The sequence below is a fragment of the Ascaphus truei genome, chromosome 3, assembly GCF_040206685.1.
Source record: "Ascaphus truei isolate aAscTru1 chromosome 3, aAscTru1.hap1, whole genome shotgun sequence".
In the NCBI taxonomy this organism is placed as follows: domain Eukaryota; kingdom Metazoa; phylum Chordata; class Amphibia; order Anura; family Ascaphidae; genus Ascaphus; species Ascaphus truei.
Window position 1 is genome coordinate 84626786 of NC_134485.1, and position 18692 is coordinate 84645477.

The 18692-nt window shown below is 43.3% G+C and overlaps 1 protein-coding gene across 6 annotated transcripts in view; it reads right to left on the bottom strand.

The window, feature by feature from the left end:
• NCBP3 (nuclear cap binding subunit 3) overlaps nucleotides 1–18692 on the bottom strand; it is a 58952-nt gene that overhangs the window by 614 nt on the left and 39646 nt on the right. For all 6 annotated transcript variants that reach the window (XM_075594455.1, XM_075594451.1, XM_075594456.1 and 3 more), the window contains 7 exons: nucleotides 18390–18498; nucleotides 12185–12284; nucleotides 11725–11831; nucleotides 10436–10706; nucleotides 7571–7728; nucleotides 6678–6851; nucleotides 1–5702 (listed from right to left, as the gene is read on the bottom strand). The exon at nucleotides 1–5702 is cut by the window's left edge and continues 614 nt beyond it. In XM_075594455.1, the coding sequence (XP_075450570.1) occupies nucleotides 5467–5702; nucleotides 6678–6851; nucleotides 7571–7728; nucleotides 10436–10706; nucleotides 11725–11831; nucleotides 12185–12284; nucleotides 18390–18498 (1155 nt within the window). In that variant the 3' untranslated portion in view covers nucleotides 1–5466. The remainder of the gene's footprint in view (nucleotides 5703–6677; nucleotides 6852–7570; nucleotides 7729–10435; nucleotides 10707–11724; nucleotides 11832–12184; nucleotides 12285–18389; nucleotides 18499–18692) is intronic.

Genomic DNA, 18692 nt, shown 5'->3' on the forward strand with positions numbered 1-18692 from the left:
CGGGCTGCTACGTGACATCATGATGTAATGCGACGCCGCGCAGCCAAATTGAGAACAGTTGCAGGGGGAAGATGCCGGGACACGCCGCTGGAGGTAAGCGTGATATTTAAAAAAAAAAAATCTCCGGGTTGGCCTTCAGTAGAAGGTGGCAACCCTGTCCGTGGCTGATACTTTACACTTCATACATATACCTTGGCCATCTGCAGACGCACTCAACAGAACGCCCTCTTACATTCTCGGTACGTTCTTCCTACCTACCAATTAGATTGCAAGCTTTTCGGAGCAGGGACTACTTTTCCTAAATGTCACATATGTCTGAAGCGCTTCTTCCCATTATGTGTTATTTGTATTTATATTATTATTGTGTCATGTGCATTACTGCTGGGAAGCGCTATGTACATTAATGTCGCTATATAAATAAACATACGTACATACGTAGCCGAGTGCCCCAGGCTATGTTTCTCGGCCCTGGCATGTAAGTCCTGGTAAGTGCAGGCAATGTCAGGGTTAAATCCCTCCACATGGCCAGGATGTGAATACGTCAGCACACTAGCAATATTGTTGCCATAACCAGGTGCAAGCTAGATGGCAGTTGGGAACGTCATGCCTGGGGGGTGGGGGTGTTAATGGGTCACATGTAGTGTGGTGTGACACAAGGACCTCCTCTAACACCTGCCCAGTTTGGGGCAGGGTCACTAACCCGTCCCCAGGTATATATGAGGCTCCTAACCCCAATTTAGTAGACAATTCCAGGATGTAGCCTGCTCCCCAGTGAGTGAGGTGGGGTGGGATGTAAGGGGATGGTAACTAGCATCAGGGGCCTCAAGGGACTGACAACGATGCAAGATGCGAGGGAAGATATTATGTGGTCGTGTGAGTAACTCTCTTGCCAGAGATGGAATCGGGTCCTGACTCGCCAAATAAATTATGAACGGTTCCACGCCTCTGTATTATTACTGGAAAAGGGGGTTCCTGCAGGGGCTATTACCTGCCCCCGGCGGCTACCCTGCAGGATGGAGGTGCTGCACTGAGGAAGTACTGATATGTCCCGTTGCTATTCCCGCTACAACCGCAGAGACTCAGGCTTCCTGGCCTACGGCAGGTGAGCTACACAGCACCAGAGTACACGTAACAGGCAAATCTCCCGTAAGAGGGGAGGGAAAAGGGTGATGCATACATACATACATACCATTTGCTTCTGTTTAATTGGTCATGCACTTTGGCTAGTCATGCAACCTAAAGTATCTGGAAATGTCACCTGGTTTCACCAGCGTTTGCAATAAAGTAAATACCAATTAAAGAGAATCCACAACAAATGGTTTATCTATCAATAGTTCTCAGAACAGAACAATGTTGGAGGATTTCACAGGGAAGGTGTGAACATAACACACAAGACAACTTGTGAAAACATTTCTTTAAATGTAAGATCCATCAAATTCTTTACATTTCCCCAAAGACTGAATTGCTAAAGATGAAAAAACTGTGGCAGCTACTGTTTGCTATCAGGGCACATGGTGGGCACTCAAGCTATTAGCCAGGACAGACACGGGCCGACGGGAGCACACCAGAAAAATGATTCATCAAATGAAGCCAAATCTGACAGTACTTTAAGCCAGGGGTGCTAAACTGCAGTCAAGCCCCCCAACAGGTCACATTTTCAGGCTATTCCAGCTTCAGCACAGGTGGCTCAATCAATCCCTGCTTCAGCACAGGTGGCTTAGTCTCAGCCTCTGAGTCACCTGTGCTGAAGCAGGGATATCCTGAAAATCTGACCTATTGGGGCCGGGGGGGGGGGGGGCGGCTTGAAGACTGGGAGTTGTGCACGTCAACCACTGCAGAATACAATACACATTGGCTACTTTGGACAGCACTACATCATGAGGTAGAGTTGTATTTGTGAAATAAATCATTGTCTGTATTTCTTTCCTAGTGGAGTAATAAACGGTGCTACCATAAATCATGCCTGTCACGAGTGGTGTTTCTAGGGTGTTTACATGGGATGGCGGCATTAGCAGATTGAAACATGGCAGCTAAAAGGTGCAGTGCGCTCAGAAGCCAAAATAAACCATGGCGGTCACGTTTTAAAAGGGTTAAATCTGGGTAACCACTCCCATGGCACCTAAAAGTATTTTCAAATAATTTCTAAAGTTTGTTTGCAAACCTGAATACCACTCGAGTACATTCACGTCTTGTGTAGCAAACACAGGGAGCGTAGATCTGGCTTGATTTCATAAAAGTATTCCCTTTTGTTTCAGATCACCGTGTTCCAACAAGTGTTTGCACAGGCAAAAACTCACTCTCTCCCCCTCCCTTACTTTATGGTCTCTAACCATGACCCGGTGGGCTATGGGTAAGCCACTTGACTGAAACCCATCCCCTATTCGGACAAGAAACACTTCCTTAACCAAAAAGGAAAAAAGCAGCCAAAAATCTTTGCTTTAAACTTGGTTATATTCAAGACAGATTGTCCCCCGACAAAAACAGCATTTACCAATGAAGAACCAATATAAAGAATAGCAACTCAGGTCATCCATGGCCCTACCACAGCAGTGGGGTTCATTACCAGCTCATTGAAGGGAATACATTGCAATACCAGAAAAGCTGCAGTAGCAAGGGACAGACATTGCACCACCACCTTACAGCACTTGTGGGCATCCCGATGTGGGAGGGTTGTCTGCCGTCACCCCCTTACATGCCCTAAAAACCCACATACGTCCCAATGTTTCCTGGCCTGCAGCATATGGAGATAAAGCAACCTGCCCAATTAGGATCATCACAGAGCAAGTAAGGGATGGGTATGAATTGAAGTTACAAGATTATGTTCAATAATAAACGTGAACATAACCAATCATCATGCTCACGTATGCACGAAAAAATAATAATCAGACCCACATACTGTTAAAGAAATAATTCTCTAGATTTACCCCGCCTACAGGTTAATCGTTGGATCATGTCAGGACTGCAACTTGTTTGCCGCAATGGTAACAAAGGTACTGCAATGTTTTGGCCAGGATTATCAGATGTTCGACAGACGCTGCAGTGAGCAAAACCTAAATCCCCAGGGTGGATCTGTTGGCATTTCGGCAAGGCTCCAATTTGCAACCTCAAATTAGGGTGAAGTTTGTATTGTTTCAGTGTGTCGCTAGGAAAAAAGCCCCTTCAGCCGCAGAATGAGATTATGCAAATTGCTCTGGAGTAGTTGACAGCAGAGAGCAAAACGCAACAAAACCAACATCCTGACACTGGTGACATTAGCAGGTCACATGACCAAGGTCACTTTATCCAAACTTCGCTGCACGCTATTTTCCTGCCTGCTCCAATTATCACGCCATACAGTATGCTTAAATGTAAACCAATACTTTGCCTCAGTGCTGTGGCAGTGATGTTCAACGAGCACAAGAAGGGTTAAAGCATCAGTCTTGGGGGAGAGAGGGGGACACCACTTCACATTCAGCTTTCTTAGAAATTAGCAATCACATCTACATTTTTTTTTCCTTATTCGTTCTGTGATTTTTTTTTTTTTTTTTTAAACGAAACAGTTTACTGGGCCCTATGAAATTCATGCTTTTCAGAAACTTCTACACTTTCCTCAGACTGGCTTTTAAATGGCATAATTGCTTTAAATACAAAAATCAATGTAGCTGTCCATTTTGAAGTACACAAATAATGATTGTAAAAACTGAATGCATGGAGTTAAAAACATTCATACAAATTAATCTGGGAGGTTTTCAATAACGTACATGAACATTTAAGAAGCCACTAGTGCATTGTGGTTCCAGGAGGGACTGCCTCTTCTATCGGGAGTCACACAATTCACATTGTCAAGGCCCTCGTTTTGGCTCAGATCAGAAACAGACCATCATGCTAAGCAATACAAACAAGAAATCTTATCAGCAACGCCAGTGTGTCGAGTACTGTACGTAGCACAAGCCTTCATATGCCATCCACAGCCCATGGCAAAGAAACGGTTAGAATCCAGACACAAGGGCAACGGTGGAATGTTTCCATGTGTTCTGTGCTGGAACATACCTTGGTTCTTTGCACAATGGGACACTAGATAATGAATGCGAGCTTCAGTTAACTAGCCTAATGTTTTATAAGGACTGACTGAAGAGACGACTTGCGACGTCTCCAGTGTTGTAAGTATATCTAAAAGAAAACAAAAAAACTATGAAATATATTACCTACACTGCCCTAATACAACCAGTAAAACTCTGCCTCTCCTCCTTAGCATATATACGATGATGGTTAGGAACAGGCCTAGTTAATAATAGGAATCTTTTCCTACTCCACTTCTACAAACCACCATTAGGAAAGTGTGTAACCTTTGCAAGAGAGCCAACATTTGTACAGCCGATTTCTGTGTTTCTTCCGCCACCTAGTGGCCTTATGTGAGAACAAGACAGAGCAGAGTGCCATGTTCAGTCCTTATTGCATTTAATAAAATAAATGAGGATCACAGCCTTCATCCTTCCAGGCGAATGAATAAAGAGCACATGCCAACTCTCTTCCAAGTTCAAAGCATTATGGTCCAAATTTATCAAACGGCTCCTGCTTCTCCAGAGCTAAACCCCATTCATTTCCGCTCCGGGGACCCCCCTGCTTCCAGAGATGCATACCTCCGGAAGTACTCCCAGTGCTCCACGGAAGTGTAAATCCCACGAGTCACGTGGGCCAATAGGAAGCTGTGACGGATGACGACATCACTGCTTCCTATGAGCTGCGGTCCGCTGGAGATTTAAGCTTCCATACTGTTTACCCAGCTGGGCATGCTACTTGAAGCACCTATGGGAGGCAAGTAACTCAGGAATTCAAATGTTTCCAAGTATATATACACAAAACATGAACGGACCAACAATTCTGTACTAATGTCATATTAAAAGGGGAAGCTTCTCCACACACGTAAAAACTTCCATTTATGGTCCTCCATTAAGCGTTAAAGGCAGGCTCCACGCCAATCAAGGGAAACTCATTTGAATGTTTTCAAAGAAGGCAATAACCATGTGTGCTTAATATCGATCTCAAAAAGACTAAATGGCAATAATACAGGGTAGACTATACCAAATACTGGACCGTTACAGATTTCCTGTGTGCTGCCATGTTCAGGTTTGCATCTTTCTACACGATACACGTTGCGTATACATACTTTTTCTGCATTTTATTTGAAGCGTTTCATTGAACCCAGACTTCTTCCGCACAGTATATACTGTAACACAGAATGCAAGAAACTGCCAACACCGAATCATAACCAATACACCTTGTTTAATCCCCAGTAACCCCGGGATTTTACTTTTTTTTATTTTTTATAGGAAGCGTGTTTGCGTGACGAGAACACCGCTGCCGCTACTGGCATGTATCAGGTTATCAATATAAAATAATGGTTTTCTGAAAGGCAGAGCCGGCACATAATTAAGTTCCTGCCATGCTACGGAAGCTATAGTCTCAAGTGTCCGAGGTTTTAAGCCATCAGGAGTCTGTGTCGGAGCCAGAACTGCTCTCCCGGCTGATTTCGATCTGCAGGGAAGGCAGGTTGTCCAGGCGGCTCTTCTTCTGGCGGATCTGCTCCTTCTCCTTGATCAGAGCACCCCAGGCTTGCTGCAGCACAGAGTCGTCCTCCTCCGGAGCAGGAGTGACTTTTTCTGTCGCTTCAGTCGGCTTGTCTTTCTCTTTAGTTGCCGTTCCCAAACGGTTCCACAAACTTCCTAAAGGGGCAGGAAAACAAAAATTTGTCAGGGAAAGGTCTTAAGGTTAAGTAAACAGAGCTGCATTGCTGCAGCTTTTTTATATCTACCCTCTGACTGAGTGTACAGAGTTGTGCAAAACCGAAGTTCTCCAATACTGTTGTCTGGCCATCACCCGTACCTCATGTATCCAGCAGTAAAGTCACGCACATTGGCATTAGGACTGGTTGGAAAGTGATTCATCTTATTTCGACGTTATGTTTTATATTTCGACGTCTTCAGATAAATCACTCTATGTTTACGATTTCTTTTCCAATGTACCCACAATACATTTCTAAGGTTACGGGTAAGTGGTTTAAACACTGTGCGAAGATATAATCTATATTTAACATCACAGACTTGTGGTGAGGAAAACGCCAACTCATTAATTTAAGATAGTGATCCCTTACTGCGGGCAATCAAATGATTAATGTTTGAGGTGGCAGGATAGAACATTTGTCCGATTTAATAAAAGGGATGTCTATTAGTCTCACGCCAATGTACTCTGAGGCACAAATCTTAGGCTAAGGCCCCGGTCACGGCGCTCTAATGCGCGCCCGCACTTTTGGCTGCGATTCCCCGGTCTGCAGCTCACTGCAGGAGCAGAGACGGGGGGGGGGGGGCGCGTGGCGGAGGAGTGACGGGGGCGCGGCCATGATGTCACCCGGCAGGTTCGCCCTCATTGGCTGAACCGCCGGGGGGCGTGCCTAGCCGCTCGACGCGAGTTCCTGCTCTCAATTCTATTGAGAGCAGGAGTAGCTCTCGCGCGAGCGCTGCGGCCCCCCCTCGCAGCGGGCCCGGCGCCATTGCGGGGAGGGCTCTCGTGAGCGCAGCGTCCACCACAGCGGACGCTGTAGCAGGCAGCGGGGGCAAGGCCTTAGGCATCAGCTCCTATTCATATGAATGGAAGTAAATGAGGGTTAAAGCTTGGCAGCCTTCTATGGATCTGGGCCGTACCCGATTTCTTCTTCTCCTTGCTGTCAGAGTACAAGCCTTTCCCGTCCTGCACTTTAGGGAGCCCCAGGCGGCTGTGCACGTCAGACACTGGTTCTCTGCGGGATGTGGGCACACTGGCCACGGGTTTACGTGTTTCCGGGGAATGTGGCCTCTTTCCCAGTCTCTGCCGCACGTCTGCAAAGAAACAGAACAAAAAGGATGTGATGGATGCCATTTATTACACAGCCGAGACGGAGGTGTTAATACAGGCAACAAAGGGAGAAAACACACCCCCTCTCCCTTTTTCTCTCCTCGAACAGACCGTCTCCATACTATCTTACTACAGGGACAAAGAAAGAAGTCTTCTGTATTGTGTTTGTTAAATAATTATTGCACTTATTATTTCTTATTCAGAAAGATTCCAATACTTAAGAAGATTGTTGTTCAGCAGACAAAGTTAGTTTATTCTTCCAATGTTACTTACAGGTGGAAGTTCAATCAATGATGACAAACGTGCTCAGATGCAATGATGGAGAAACCTTTGTTCACTCACATGCTGCTGGTCTTATTTGCAGAGTGGTGTCTTGGAGAAGAGAGTGTGTGACCTGAGTTCTTCTGTATTTATTGATCACCGACTCCAGACAAAAACTCCAGATTTGTCAGGCTTCAGACTAGGCCTTGAAATCTTACACACAAGCCAACGTCTAACATCTGTTATGCATCAAACCTTCACTAGAATTCAGCTCTTTTGGCTACATATGAATTCTAACTCTTACAACATATTCTCATTGAATTATCTTGATATAAGTTCTCATTTTAATATAATAAATGGATTTTTAACCGTGTGTAGCCGGACATGAGGATGCTTTTCATAGCACAAGGATGAGGAGGAGTTTAGAGATTCTTCCGGGTACCTGATTTTGGGACACTGCCGGACTGCTTGCTTGCCGTGTTTTGCCTCTTCTCTTCCAGCAGCAGTCGCACATCGGCCGGCTTGTCGGCATGTGATTTGCTGCCGATGCGGTTTTTCACACTGCTGCCCGTGGAGTTTCCTTCCGATTTCAAGGAATTCCTATGGAAAGGGGAAGGCTTTAGTTTTCCTCACAAGCTGGTATCCAGACATGCACTAATATGATAACTCATTGGAGTTATCATCTCTGGATGTTTTCTTCCTATATCTTTAATCATGGATGCATTCTGAATATCTGGACTAACACAATCGGATTCATTTCTTCAAACAGGTATGGTTCTGTGAGCGGAATCCTTCCATCAATTGCAACAGAACTTACACACGGATCGCGATTTCCCCCCCATTACATTGTTTCATCCAACTACTCTTCTAGACCTTTCCAAAGTGTGTTGTTTTTTTTAACTGATGCTTCGTTCATGAGATAGGCTTTTGAAATATGAAGTGACCGGGTGCTAAAATGGTGTTCTCCCCAGAGCTCAGTGCATTTTAAAGGTTACCACGGTAACCTTGGAAAAAAAAGAAATCCTTTTTTTTTTTTTTTTAATGCTAAAGAAATTTCTTTAAAAGAGCAGGACATGCTCAGGAGGCAAGATCCTAATATTATACGAGTTACTGTACATTCACATACGGCAAAGTGGACAGATCAGTAAACATTTACAGTGGAAGGGCCTCTAGCTTATTGCAATATGAGATACATTTAAAGACAGAAAAATGACTAGTTTAACATTTTGTCCGCATTTGTACCATATATATTTAGATAACCATACAAATGTGTGTGTGTAAAACGGGGCCTGGCTGCCTAGAGAACTAATCTGAAATGGGCACCGAAGCTATTAGCTGCCGTGTGATCTAGGTGCATGTAGTTTGGAGAGTCGCAGCTGTATAGTTACTGCACCCCCTCACTACGAGGCATAAGAAGTTAGAAGTTACTTTTACATAGCAAGCGGGAAACATTCTTTATATAGCAAAACCACATCCTCCAGAAATGTAACTAAAACGGGCAATGACTCAAGAAATGTGACGCTCAACAAGAACAACAAGAACGGAGACGCCCGCTAGAATTTTTAGGAGCCAACATTTTTAATTTTTTGTCCATCCCTGTGCTGTACACTAGAAGTCTGGCAGACAACGCCATTTCCTTAGCCCGATGAGATCCTTAAAAAACATATGCTGCCACTCATTCTGTTGCTTCAATATCCTGAAGCCATCTCGTGCCTCACCCCTAACAAACCTTTTGTTTTTGGACCAATCCCTCGCTATCACTATTCTTTCCCAATCAATCTGTCACACTACGTCCATTCTAATTCCCCATCAGTTTAGGCTCTCCTTAGGCTGTGATTATAATTGCAGCGCGCACATAGTGCACGTGGGAACGCCGCACACATTTTGAGCAGGCATCTGAAATTGATATTGCCGCGCAACGGCCGTGTCACGTGAGCGGTTCAGCCAATGAGGGCAAACCGTCACGTGACATGGCCCTCCCGATGCTTCCAGCCTGCGTTGCAGGTTTCGCGCGTGTGACGTCACGAGGGGCACAGCCGGACCTACTATAATCAAGGCCTTATGTTCCCAGTCTCCCTTGCCTCCTCTCTCCCAATATCTCACATCACCTTCTGAGCCATTCCAAACAAACCATGTCATGGAGATGAAAATTAAAGAGGGATAGACGGGGGGTGTGTGGGAACATAATTCAAATTCTATTCAAGTTTATAAAAGTAATTAATCCTAAAGATCCCTGATGTAGCTCATCCTTTTCTTCATATAGTCTCTACCATGTCGGTCCTCTAAATCTTACCCTCATTTCTGGCTGCCCTTGGAGGCAGGAGGAGATGGACTTTACGTAACCATCTATCCCTAGGATCCCATGTCTTATTAAAACTCTTAACTATGTTTTAGGAAAGCAGTGCGCTTCTCCAAAGTCATAATTTCCTCGAGTCTTTCTATTCCTAAGTGTTGGGATGGAGCCAAGTGACTCTTCCATGCTGCCAAGATTGCACATCTAGCTGCTGTTGATATTACAGAGAAAAAGTGTGGCGCCCAACACTAATGCTGTGAATGATTTAAATTAATCTTTTAAAAAGTGATTAAAAGTGCATTCATTATAAAAACACAAATACATCATAAGTGTCTAAAATATAACAAACGTGATAATTGTGACAAATCCCTAGAAAATGTGAATATATGAACCCCAGTGTGAGTAATAGGTAGGTTCAGAAAAAATGATGGTAAATACACTCCCTTCACTCAGAACCCTGGAACAGGATACATTTCAAATATCCTCCACAATCAGCATAAGAGTAACAGCTGAAGTGAAGTAGGAAGAGGGTATAAATAGTACAGCAAGTATGGGTGGGGGTCATAGACTCCTGAAGAAGCGACATACAGCGAAACGCAGAGAGTCCGGCGTTTGGAAGCAGCACTTTCCAGAGTAGAGAAGAGGAACAGTGCTGGGAGGAGCGTGAGGGATGTCATCTGAATTCTGGTCTTTTTTACTGCCCTTATGCAAGCATGCATTCATGCATTCATAAGGGGAGTTTGTTCTTTTATAGTACCATCTGCACTATTTTTGGTCTCCCTTCTCTTTCTTTTGAGTTCTGCTGTACCAAGCTTATCATCACCCACACTTGTCAGTTTGGGATATGCCCTTGATTTTCCTGCCATTCATGAGTATAACCATTGGAGGTTATTGATTGACTGAAGGCTTAATGTGTTCTGCAATACTGTTCTATGTTGTTTTTTCCCCTCTTTCTCCATTGGTGATACGTGTCCCACTCCCGATTTTTTTACAAGTCCACAGGTGGGATCTTACCTTATGGTCTTCAGCTGGGACTCCACCTCGTCTGCGTACATGGTCATCTTCATGCTCTTTTTGGGCGAGGGCGTGGAAATCATCTTCAGCTCTAAGTCATAATCCATCTCGTCAGAGTCGGAGGTGCTGACTGCGGAGCGCCGTGCCCCTTCCCGATCACGCTTGAACGCCTGGAGCTCGTCCCTATATTCCACCACCACTCTATCATCCTCATCCATGTCCTCCTCCTCTTCCTCTTCTTCTATGGGCTCCTCTGGAACATTCACTAGACCTACAACCCAGACAAAAAGCCAACTTAACGGCAATAAGAAGTCAATATAATGCACACCACTCCAGCAGTGAGGAAGTTAGAAGTTGCAACTGCCCAAACAAGCAAAATACAATGAACCTGGAATACAGTGAAAGAACTCCACCGTGCAACGCCTGCTTCACCGTTTTTAACAATTGTTCCCAAAAGCTCCAGAATCGCAAGAAATTCATAAATCTTTTTGGTTTAAAAAAAGAAAAAAAAGGACTGTACACATTTTTTGGGCTTCCTAACGCTACAGAAATCAACCTCCCAAAAAGATATATAAATGCATATTTTCTTATGTGCATATATTATATGGGGTATGTGCAGTTATTTTTCCTTTCTCCTGTGCCACTTTTCACACACAACTGTTGGCAATAAATGCATCCACTCATATTACACAATTATATAAAATGTGAATTTCTGAACAGCCGCCATACCTGAAGACCACCATGTGAGGATCCCAGGGCAGAAGGCTGTCGATACCCTAGCTGGCGCTTACAGAATCAGCAATGGTAATTATTGAATGTAAGATGAGTCAGGCAGCGATCTAAAGATCTATCCATCTTCACACTGATCTGTTTTAATGAACTCTCTGAACTTCTCAAGCAACTTGATTTTCCATCCGGAATGCTTTCAGAGACCACAGCACTAAAAAGATCACCAGAGGTTGTATATGGGGGAAGGTGTACATAGCTTTCAAAAGACTGAATATCCTCTTTTTAAGACACCACTGTGGGTGGCACATCAGTGTTGGCAGATGTGTTCATCCTTTCCACTTTACCCTGTATTTTTGAATTCATGGCCCAGGTTCTAATAAATATTACGGGAAGACTCCTATTCACAACACCTTAACCACTGCACTGGCTGAAGAGGCTGCCATGCAAGACCACACACATTCACAATTTCCTTTTCACACTAGGTTTTCTGAGCCGGACTCTGGTTTGTCTCATGTACTAGTCTGCAACTGGCCTAGGAGCATAAGAGATCGTCATATTACCCGAATGTAGGTGCTTATATGCTGGAGCTATCCCAACATCATCACCGATAAAAGTTTGCTTCTTTGTTACATCCCTCTGCGTGCGACGGGAATGGTATCTCTTCTTCCTGCAATGTTTACACGGACATCATCAAGCAGACATAAGCCGAAGACTCTGGAAGACCAATGGTCACAGAGAGAATGCAGCAGAAGCCGCAGCACCAGGTGTCCCTCGTCTCCGGGAGAGCGCTGCACCTAGGGGCCCCAGCAGCAGGCTCAGCCTGCAGCTGCCCTTATAAAGTGGAGGTAGGGAGCGGCTTCCAAATAATGCGGGTCATTATAATAGTGGGTTGGGGGCATTAGGAGGAGGGTTTAGGGTATAGGAGAGGGGTGGTGGGGAAATCATCAACTCATGTGTACCTAGTTTTATATCTGAAATGCTGGAGGATATGAAATTTACACAGCCGAACATTAAGCTCACCAGGAGTTGCTGAGAATCCCCTTCATGCCGCCGTAGTTTGGGTTTCCATACTTCATATAATACTGGCTTCTGCGCGCTGCACCCAGCTCTTTCTTGTCATCTAATGAACAAAGAAAACCAAGGGTAGTGGGAGGTCTGGGAGCACACGCCAGCACTGTACTGTCTGAATTACTCATTTCAAACACAATGACGCAAATGTTTTACAAGGCAGAGCCACCCTGGCAGGGGAAATCTATCCAAACAACTGTATTTAGGTACCCCATAGGAATATGATGTGTATGTATGTATGTATGTATGTATGTATGTATGTATGTATGTATGTATGTATGGAGAATGTTGAGAAAATTGGACATTAAGGGAGTCTAACGTAAACAGCACTCAAATCTCAGCAGCCATTAGGCAGACTAGTCTTGTCAGCCATTTTGTCTTGTTTGCTATAAGTTTTGTATGTCATTCAATTTGTTATACGTTGTGTCTGTCTTCCATCTTGTAATGTGCTGATTTCTGTGAAGCTTGTCTGTGTGAACGCGAGAAAGCAGAAATGTTTATGGACTCTCAGTGGATTCGTTGTATCTTTTACCAGCTGCAAATAATGAGGTGATGGGGAACGAGTATGTGGGAGTGATGGGGAGGTAGAGGAAGGTCCAGAAAATAATGAGAAACCTTGGTAGAATTAGCTAGAGTCTGAGATAAGCACAGTTTCTCACATTGTAACCTTGAAACAAAGTATCAATAATTATGTAGAGGAAACGTTACTGAAGCTGATGTAATCATTTTTGCTGATTTACATATATTCATTTTGTTTCTTTATTTACAATTACGTTATTTTTATGACGCACAAGCGACCTCATAAAGGGGCGTATGTTTTAGTTTTTAGGGTATAAATGTATCTTATACCATATTACCGGTTAGAGATTTTTTTATAGAAGCTTTCTCCTGTGTACACGGAATAAACTCATTTTGATAACTGAATTTTTTGTTGTAACATTTTTACAGCTTTCACGATATATAGAGCAAATGGAAATATTACTGTATGCTCATTTGCATGTCTTAGACAGGTCTGCAACCCCGCCTTTCACCATTATCACCCCGCACAGCACTTCCACTGCAACAAGGGATTCTGGGGAATGACATGCAAATGAGAACACAGTGCCTGCCACCTTTTGTCTCAAGCTCACATTATCTCATCCCAGGTCATGTTTAAAAGCTGTGTTTAAAGCAGCATGCATTGGCTTAAGGGTTGTTCATGTAATGTGAGCTTGAGACAAAAGGTGGCACTGTGTGCTCATTTGCATGTCATTCCCCAGAATCCCTTGCTGCAGTGGAAGTGCTGTGTGATATATATATATCCCGACTGCCTCAGATCCAGTATATAAAGTACAGTTCAACACCGTTATAGCGCAATCCGCTACAACGCAGATCTGCTTAGAACGTGGTGTGAGTGTGGCCCCGGTTTTTTTGGGGCTAACTTCCAGGATTTGCCAAGAGGAATGTACGGACACACATGATTTCTATATAACCCCCCCCCCCCCTAATGATTGAGATATATATAGATCTCTAGATATACACACACACTATATGTATATATATATATATATATATATATATATATATGTGTATATATGTATATATATGTGTATATATATATATATATATATATATATATATATATATATATATATATATATATATATATATATATATATATATATATATATATATATATATATATATATATATATATATATATATATATATACACACACACACACTAGTAAAGACATTTGGTGTGCCTGCTTTATTCTTTTTACCCATCTACGTAGTAGTTTAGTATTAGTGTCCTCTCCTATGTTATTTGATGAAACAAACATCTGCATTTGGATATGAATGAATGCAGTTATGGAAATTTCAAAAAGCATGGCAATCAACATCAGTATGCACAAAAACTGCCTGAGTAATCTATTTATTCAAAGTATTAAACAACAGTTTACAGGTGACATTAGCTTGCACATTCTAAACCAAGAAAAAGTGATGGCCCTGTTCAGCACTACAAAGGGCAAGAAGGGTACAACTGAAGCAGAAAAAGAATGCAGCTTAGCATGGAAACGAAAAAAAACAGAGAATGAACCCTGAGTAGCTGATGCTACAAACTCAGCAGATATATAGGTCCGTAGATATCAGAGTTAATCACCGCAGCAACAGGATAAATACCACTATGTCCATGAAACTACCTCCATAATGAAACGATTTAAACCTGGATGGGGGGCTGTATAGCATTACTGGTAGAGGTACAAAGGAGCCCCATCAGAGAAGAGCCCCAGAGTAAATCAAAGATCCAGCGACTGCTAGCCTCACCTGCATCCGGTGTATAGGAGGATCGATCAGCTGGCCAATGTCACGTCATGACAGATTAAGAAACTGCCGGGTGCTGCTGAAAGAAAACTGCGTGGCGCTCCTGATTGCTGCTGCCGGTGGCGTGCTCCTGCCCGTATGAAGTACAAGAATCGTGGAAGAACTCGGCGGTCACTGCTGCTCTGAAAAAAAACTCCAACCAAGCGCATAAAATAAAAAACTTTATTTAATCAAAAGAAAAAAGACATCCACAGGGACTGTGAACACTGACGCGTTTCGTCCTATGGTAAGGACTTTATCAAAGAGTAAAACCCTTCTCACCAACTACTCCCTAAATAGGCAGTGCTGTGAATCTATTGGATGAGATAGTCACGTGAGTTAAACACACACCTGTAGATGTAACTACAGAAACAAATCACAACTTGGATTCTAACAGCATGCTATCAGAGAGGATACTTAAGCATACAATAGAAACACAATGTAACAAAATTAATGACACACTTTATATAGTAAGATATACTAAACAAGACACAAAAAAGGGTTTAAAAACAAAGACTGTGATGTCTAAAGAAAAGAAAAATATTACTATATGTATATATGTGAGATTAAGGGTTGCGGTCACAGTATTTTTCTTTTGACATCACAGAGTCTTTGTTTTTAAACCATTTTTGTGTGTCTTGTTTAGTATATCTTAGTATTTAAAGTGTATCGTTAATTTTGTTACATTGCGTTTCTATTGTATGCTTAAGTATCCTCTCTGATAGCATGCTGTTAGAATCCAAGTTGTGATTTGTTTCTGTTTCTGTAGTTACATCTACAGGTGTGTGTTTAACTCACGTGACTATCACGTCCAATAGATTCACAGCACTGCCTATTTAGGGAGTAGTTGGTGAGAAGGGTTTTACTCTTTGATAAAGTCCTTACCATAGGACGAAACGCGTCAGAGTGTTCACAGTCCCTGTGGATGTCTTTTCTTTTGATTAAATAAAGTTTTTTATTTTATGCGCTTGGTTGGAGTTTTTTCAGAGGAGCAGTGACCGCCGAGTTCTTCCACGATTCTAGCATGGAAACGAAGCCCATTCTAAAGAAAGAGAAGCACGCTAATGCAAGAAACCTACATCTTTTCCTGACCCATGTGCCCTTTAAAAGCCGCTCTACAAGACAGAAAGCAGCAGCTGGGAAGGAGGCCGAGGTAAACAAAGGGCGCTGCCATCCTTAGGGTTTTTAGCAATTCTAAGAGGACAAATCATAGGATGGATCCTTTGAGCTGGAAGGGACCAGGCGAGGTAGGTGACTGACACACACACTTTTTTCCTGCATTGACCAGGCAGCACCCATATCCATTCCACAGCCACACTGACCCGCAGGTACAGGCAGCCTCCATGTGACCTGCAGTGACCTCTGCACACCCCCCGAACGTCACGGCGACAGCCTGTTCTCCCAGCTGACTGACAGGAGGGGCGGCGCTGGCTGACGTCACCGCCCAAGCAGGAATCAGTCGATATCATGCACTTCCCTGCCCCCTTCTCTCTCTCTCACCAACACGCTTCTTTTACTACACGACATATAGTACACGCAGAAGTGACGTCAGGCGTTCGTGCGGCATTCATTCTTCAGTCCACCGGCCGGTGGGTGGTCTGGGACAGCTGGGAGAATTATTCCAGCTCTCCCTCTCTGGCGGACGTGGAAGCCCTGATCGCGGCAGCCATTTTTTCCCGCAATCCCAGTTATAATGAGGTTCAGCTGTATATACAGCCATGCGAATATGGTTACAAGTCTACTAGATGTATTGCAAAGTCAACATTTTCATGTGCGTGTCGTTTTTGGCTCAGAAATGTTGGTGTTAAAGCCTTGCAATAATGAATCCAATTAATTAATAATTATCCAAATTCAGTGGAATTTAGTGCTGTAGTTTTTTTCAAATGAAATAGATAAAAATACATAAACATTTCTGACTTTTGTGATCTTGAGTAAAACAGTAGAACAGATTTCCACAAAAACGGTCCGATTTAGATCGCTAAAATCGGAAGACACAAATGTTTTTTAGTGGATTTTTCTAGCAGTTATCTTGTATAGTGTGGGCATTGATAAATGGCAATGATTATAACAGTGGTCGACAAATCACCAAAAAATCTACTCGCCGAACAAAAAAATCTACTCGCCACCTAGTACCACACGTGTGCTGCTTGGGCCAATAGGAGCTCGCCACGATGTTAAATCCACTAGCCCGGGGCATGCAAATGTATAGGTTTGTCGAACACTGCTTATACAACATTATTGCAGTCTTTTGTACCTTCTCCCCCTACCTTCAATTCCCATTTATAGACTGTTGAATGACTCGCGACTACAGCGCAATACACCCACTAAGGCCCCTAGCAACCATCATGGTCAGGCACTGCGTCATCTCCTACGCACAGTAAGTATCCCAACACTTCTATTGTAATCTCTACAGGGCAGAGATATGTTTTCCCCATCATGTGCAGTGGCGGACTTTCCATTAGGTCCGGGCCTAGGGCGGCAAAAATTTCCGCCTCCATATACATTTGCCGCGCTCTCGGGTTAATCGGGCCTAATGGGAAGGCACATAGCTTGTTGCGGCCGCCTGCTACTTTCGAATCGCAGTGGCAAAATTATGCAGCGGGCGTCAGGTAGCGCCTTGTCATGGCAACACGGCGCCAAATGATGTCACGTTACCATAGGCGCCGTCGCGTTGGTGACGTCCGCGGTATCATTTGACGCTGCGATTCAGGTGGGCGACAGCAAGGAGGCGGACGCCACAGCGGATTTTCAAATCTGCCGCTGTTTAGGTGTTTTTATATTTTATGCCCATATAATATAGAACAAAAGAGGGGTAGGAAGTGATCAACTAAACCATACTAATTGTGGTATGAAAAATAATAATCAAAATTTGCAATCGATAATTATAAATGAAAATAGGTGCAACTGTGAACTGAAGTGAATCAGAGAAAAGGTGAGGAGTACAAAGTGAAGTGCATTTAAGTGAAATTTTCTTTGGAGTACAATCAATAAATTTTGTACTCCTCACCTTTCCCCCCCATATAATATAGCAAGCACATATGACAGCAACATTTTAGGCCTTAATGGCCATGTCTCAAGCTGGAGAAACAGCCATAGAGGCCTAAAACATTGTCATCAAATTTGTTTGCCGTTTGTTCTGACATCACGTAAATATATCTTTTGATACTTAGTGCTGTGAACTTTTTTCAGTTTCACTCATTTGGGGGTCTTGTTGGTGCCGCGTAGTCTAACTTGCACTCATAATTTTTTTCTAGTAATTTAGTAACATTTTGCTTTTTGGAGCCGTCTAGATTTTGTTTTGGATGCTCTTATAGAACATTTCCTTCATTCTATTATGTATCTAAGGGAAGTAAAGGTTACTTCAAGTCACTCAAGTAAAAGGTTTTAGCTCCTTTCGTGCCAGAAAGACTCACTGCCAGCACCTGGGACAACAATGGGTTTTGAAGCAGCAATTTAACATTTCAAGTGGGAAGCTAGAAACCACATGCATCAAAGCTACAAAAAAGGGAATCGAAATATCTAAGAGAGGAAATCAAGCCACGGTGCAAATAGGTTTTATTTATAGCTCAAACTAGTGGGGACTGTTGTGAAAGCTTCCTTTAACCCTTCAGGTAACAAATATAACATATGCAAACTGTAACTGCTCCACATGGCTTTGGCCCGGGCGTTTACCACCCTGCAATACATTCACTTCAATATGCTGGCTGTTAGGCTGATGGCCATGTGCTATTATGCACATTTCAAGAGACAGAACATGATTTTAATGGAGTAGCTAGCGCACATTTTATAGTACCGCTTATACTGGCTTGCTCACCTTTTGTAGCAAATCTCATGTACAATTGGTTTCCTTTGATCAAATCCAAAGAGCGCCGCGGATCGTTTTGCAGTAAGGAGTCCTCCTCGGCCTGGGAAAGTGTATCCAACTGTACAGACAGACAGATAAGGGATGCAATTGCTGATAACTGTATGTGAAAAAACAGGCTTTGCTGCCTCACTCTGTAAGAAAAGCCGGTTTACACCTGTTGCGAGTTTGTTTTGTGTGCACAGATCTGGAGAAAGCAAGAAAGAATGCTGTATATTATTAACTAATCTAGAACTACTGCCAAAGATGGGAGGG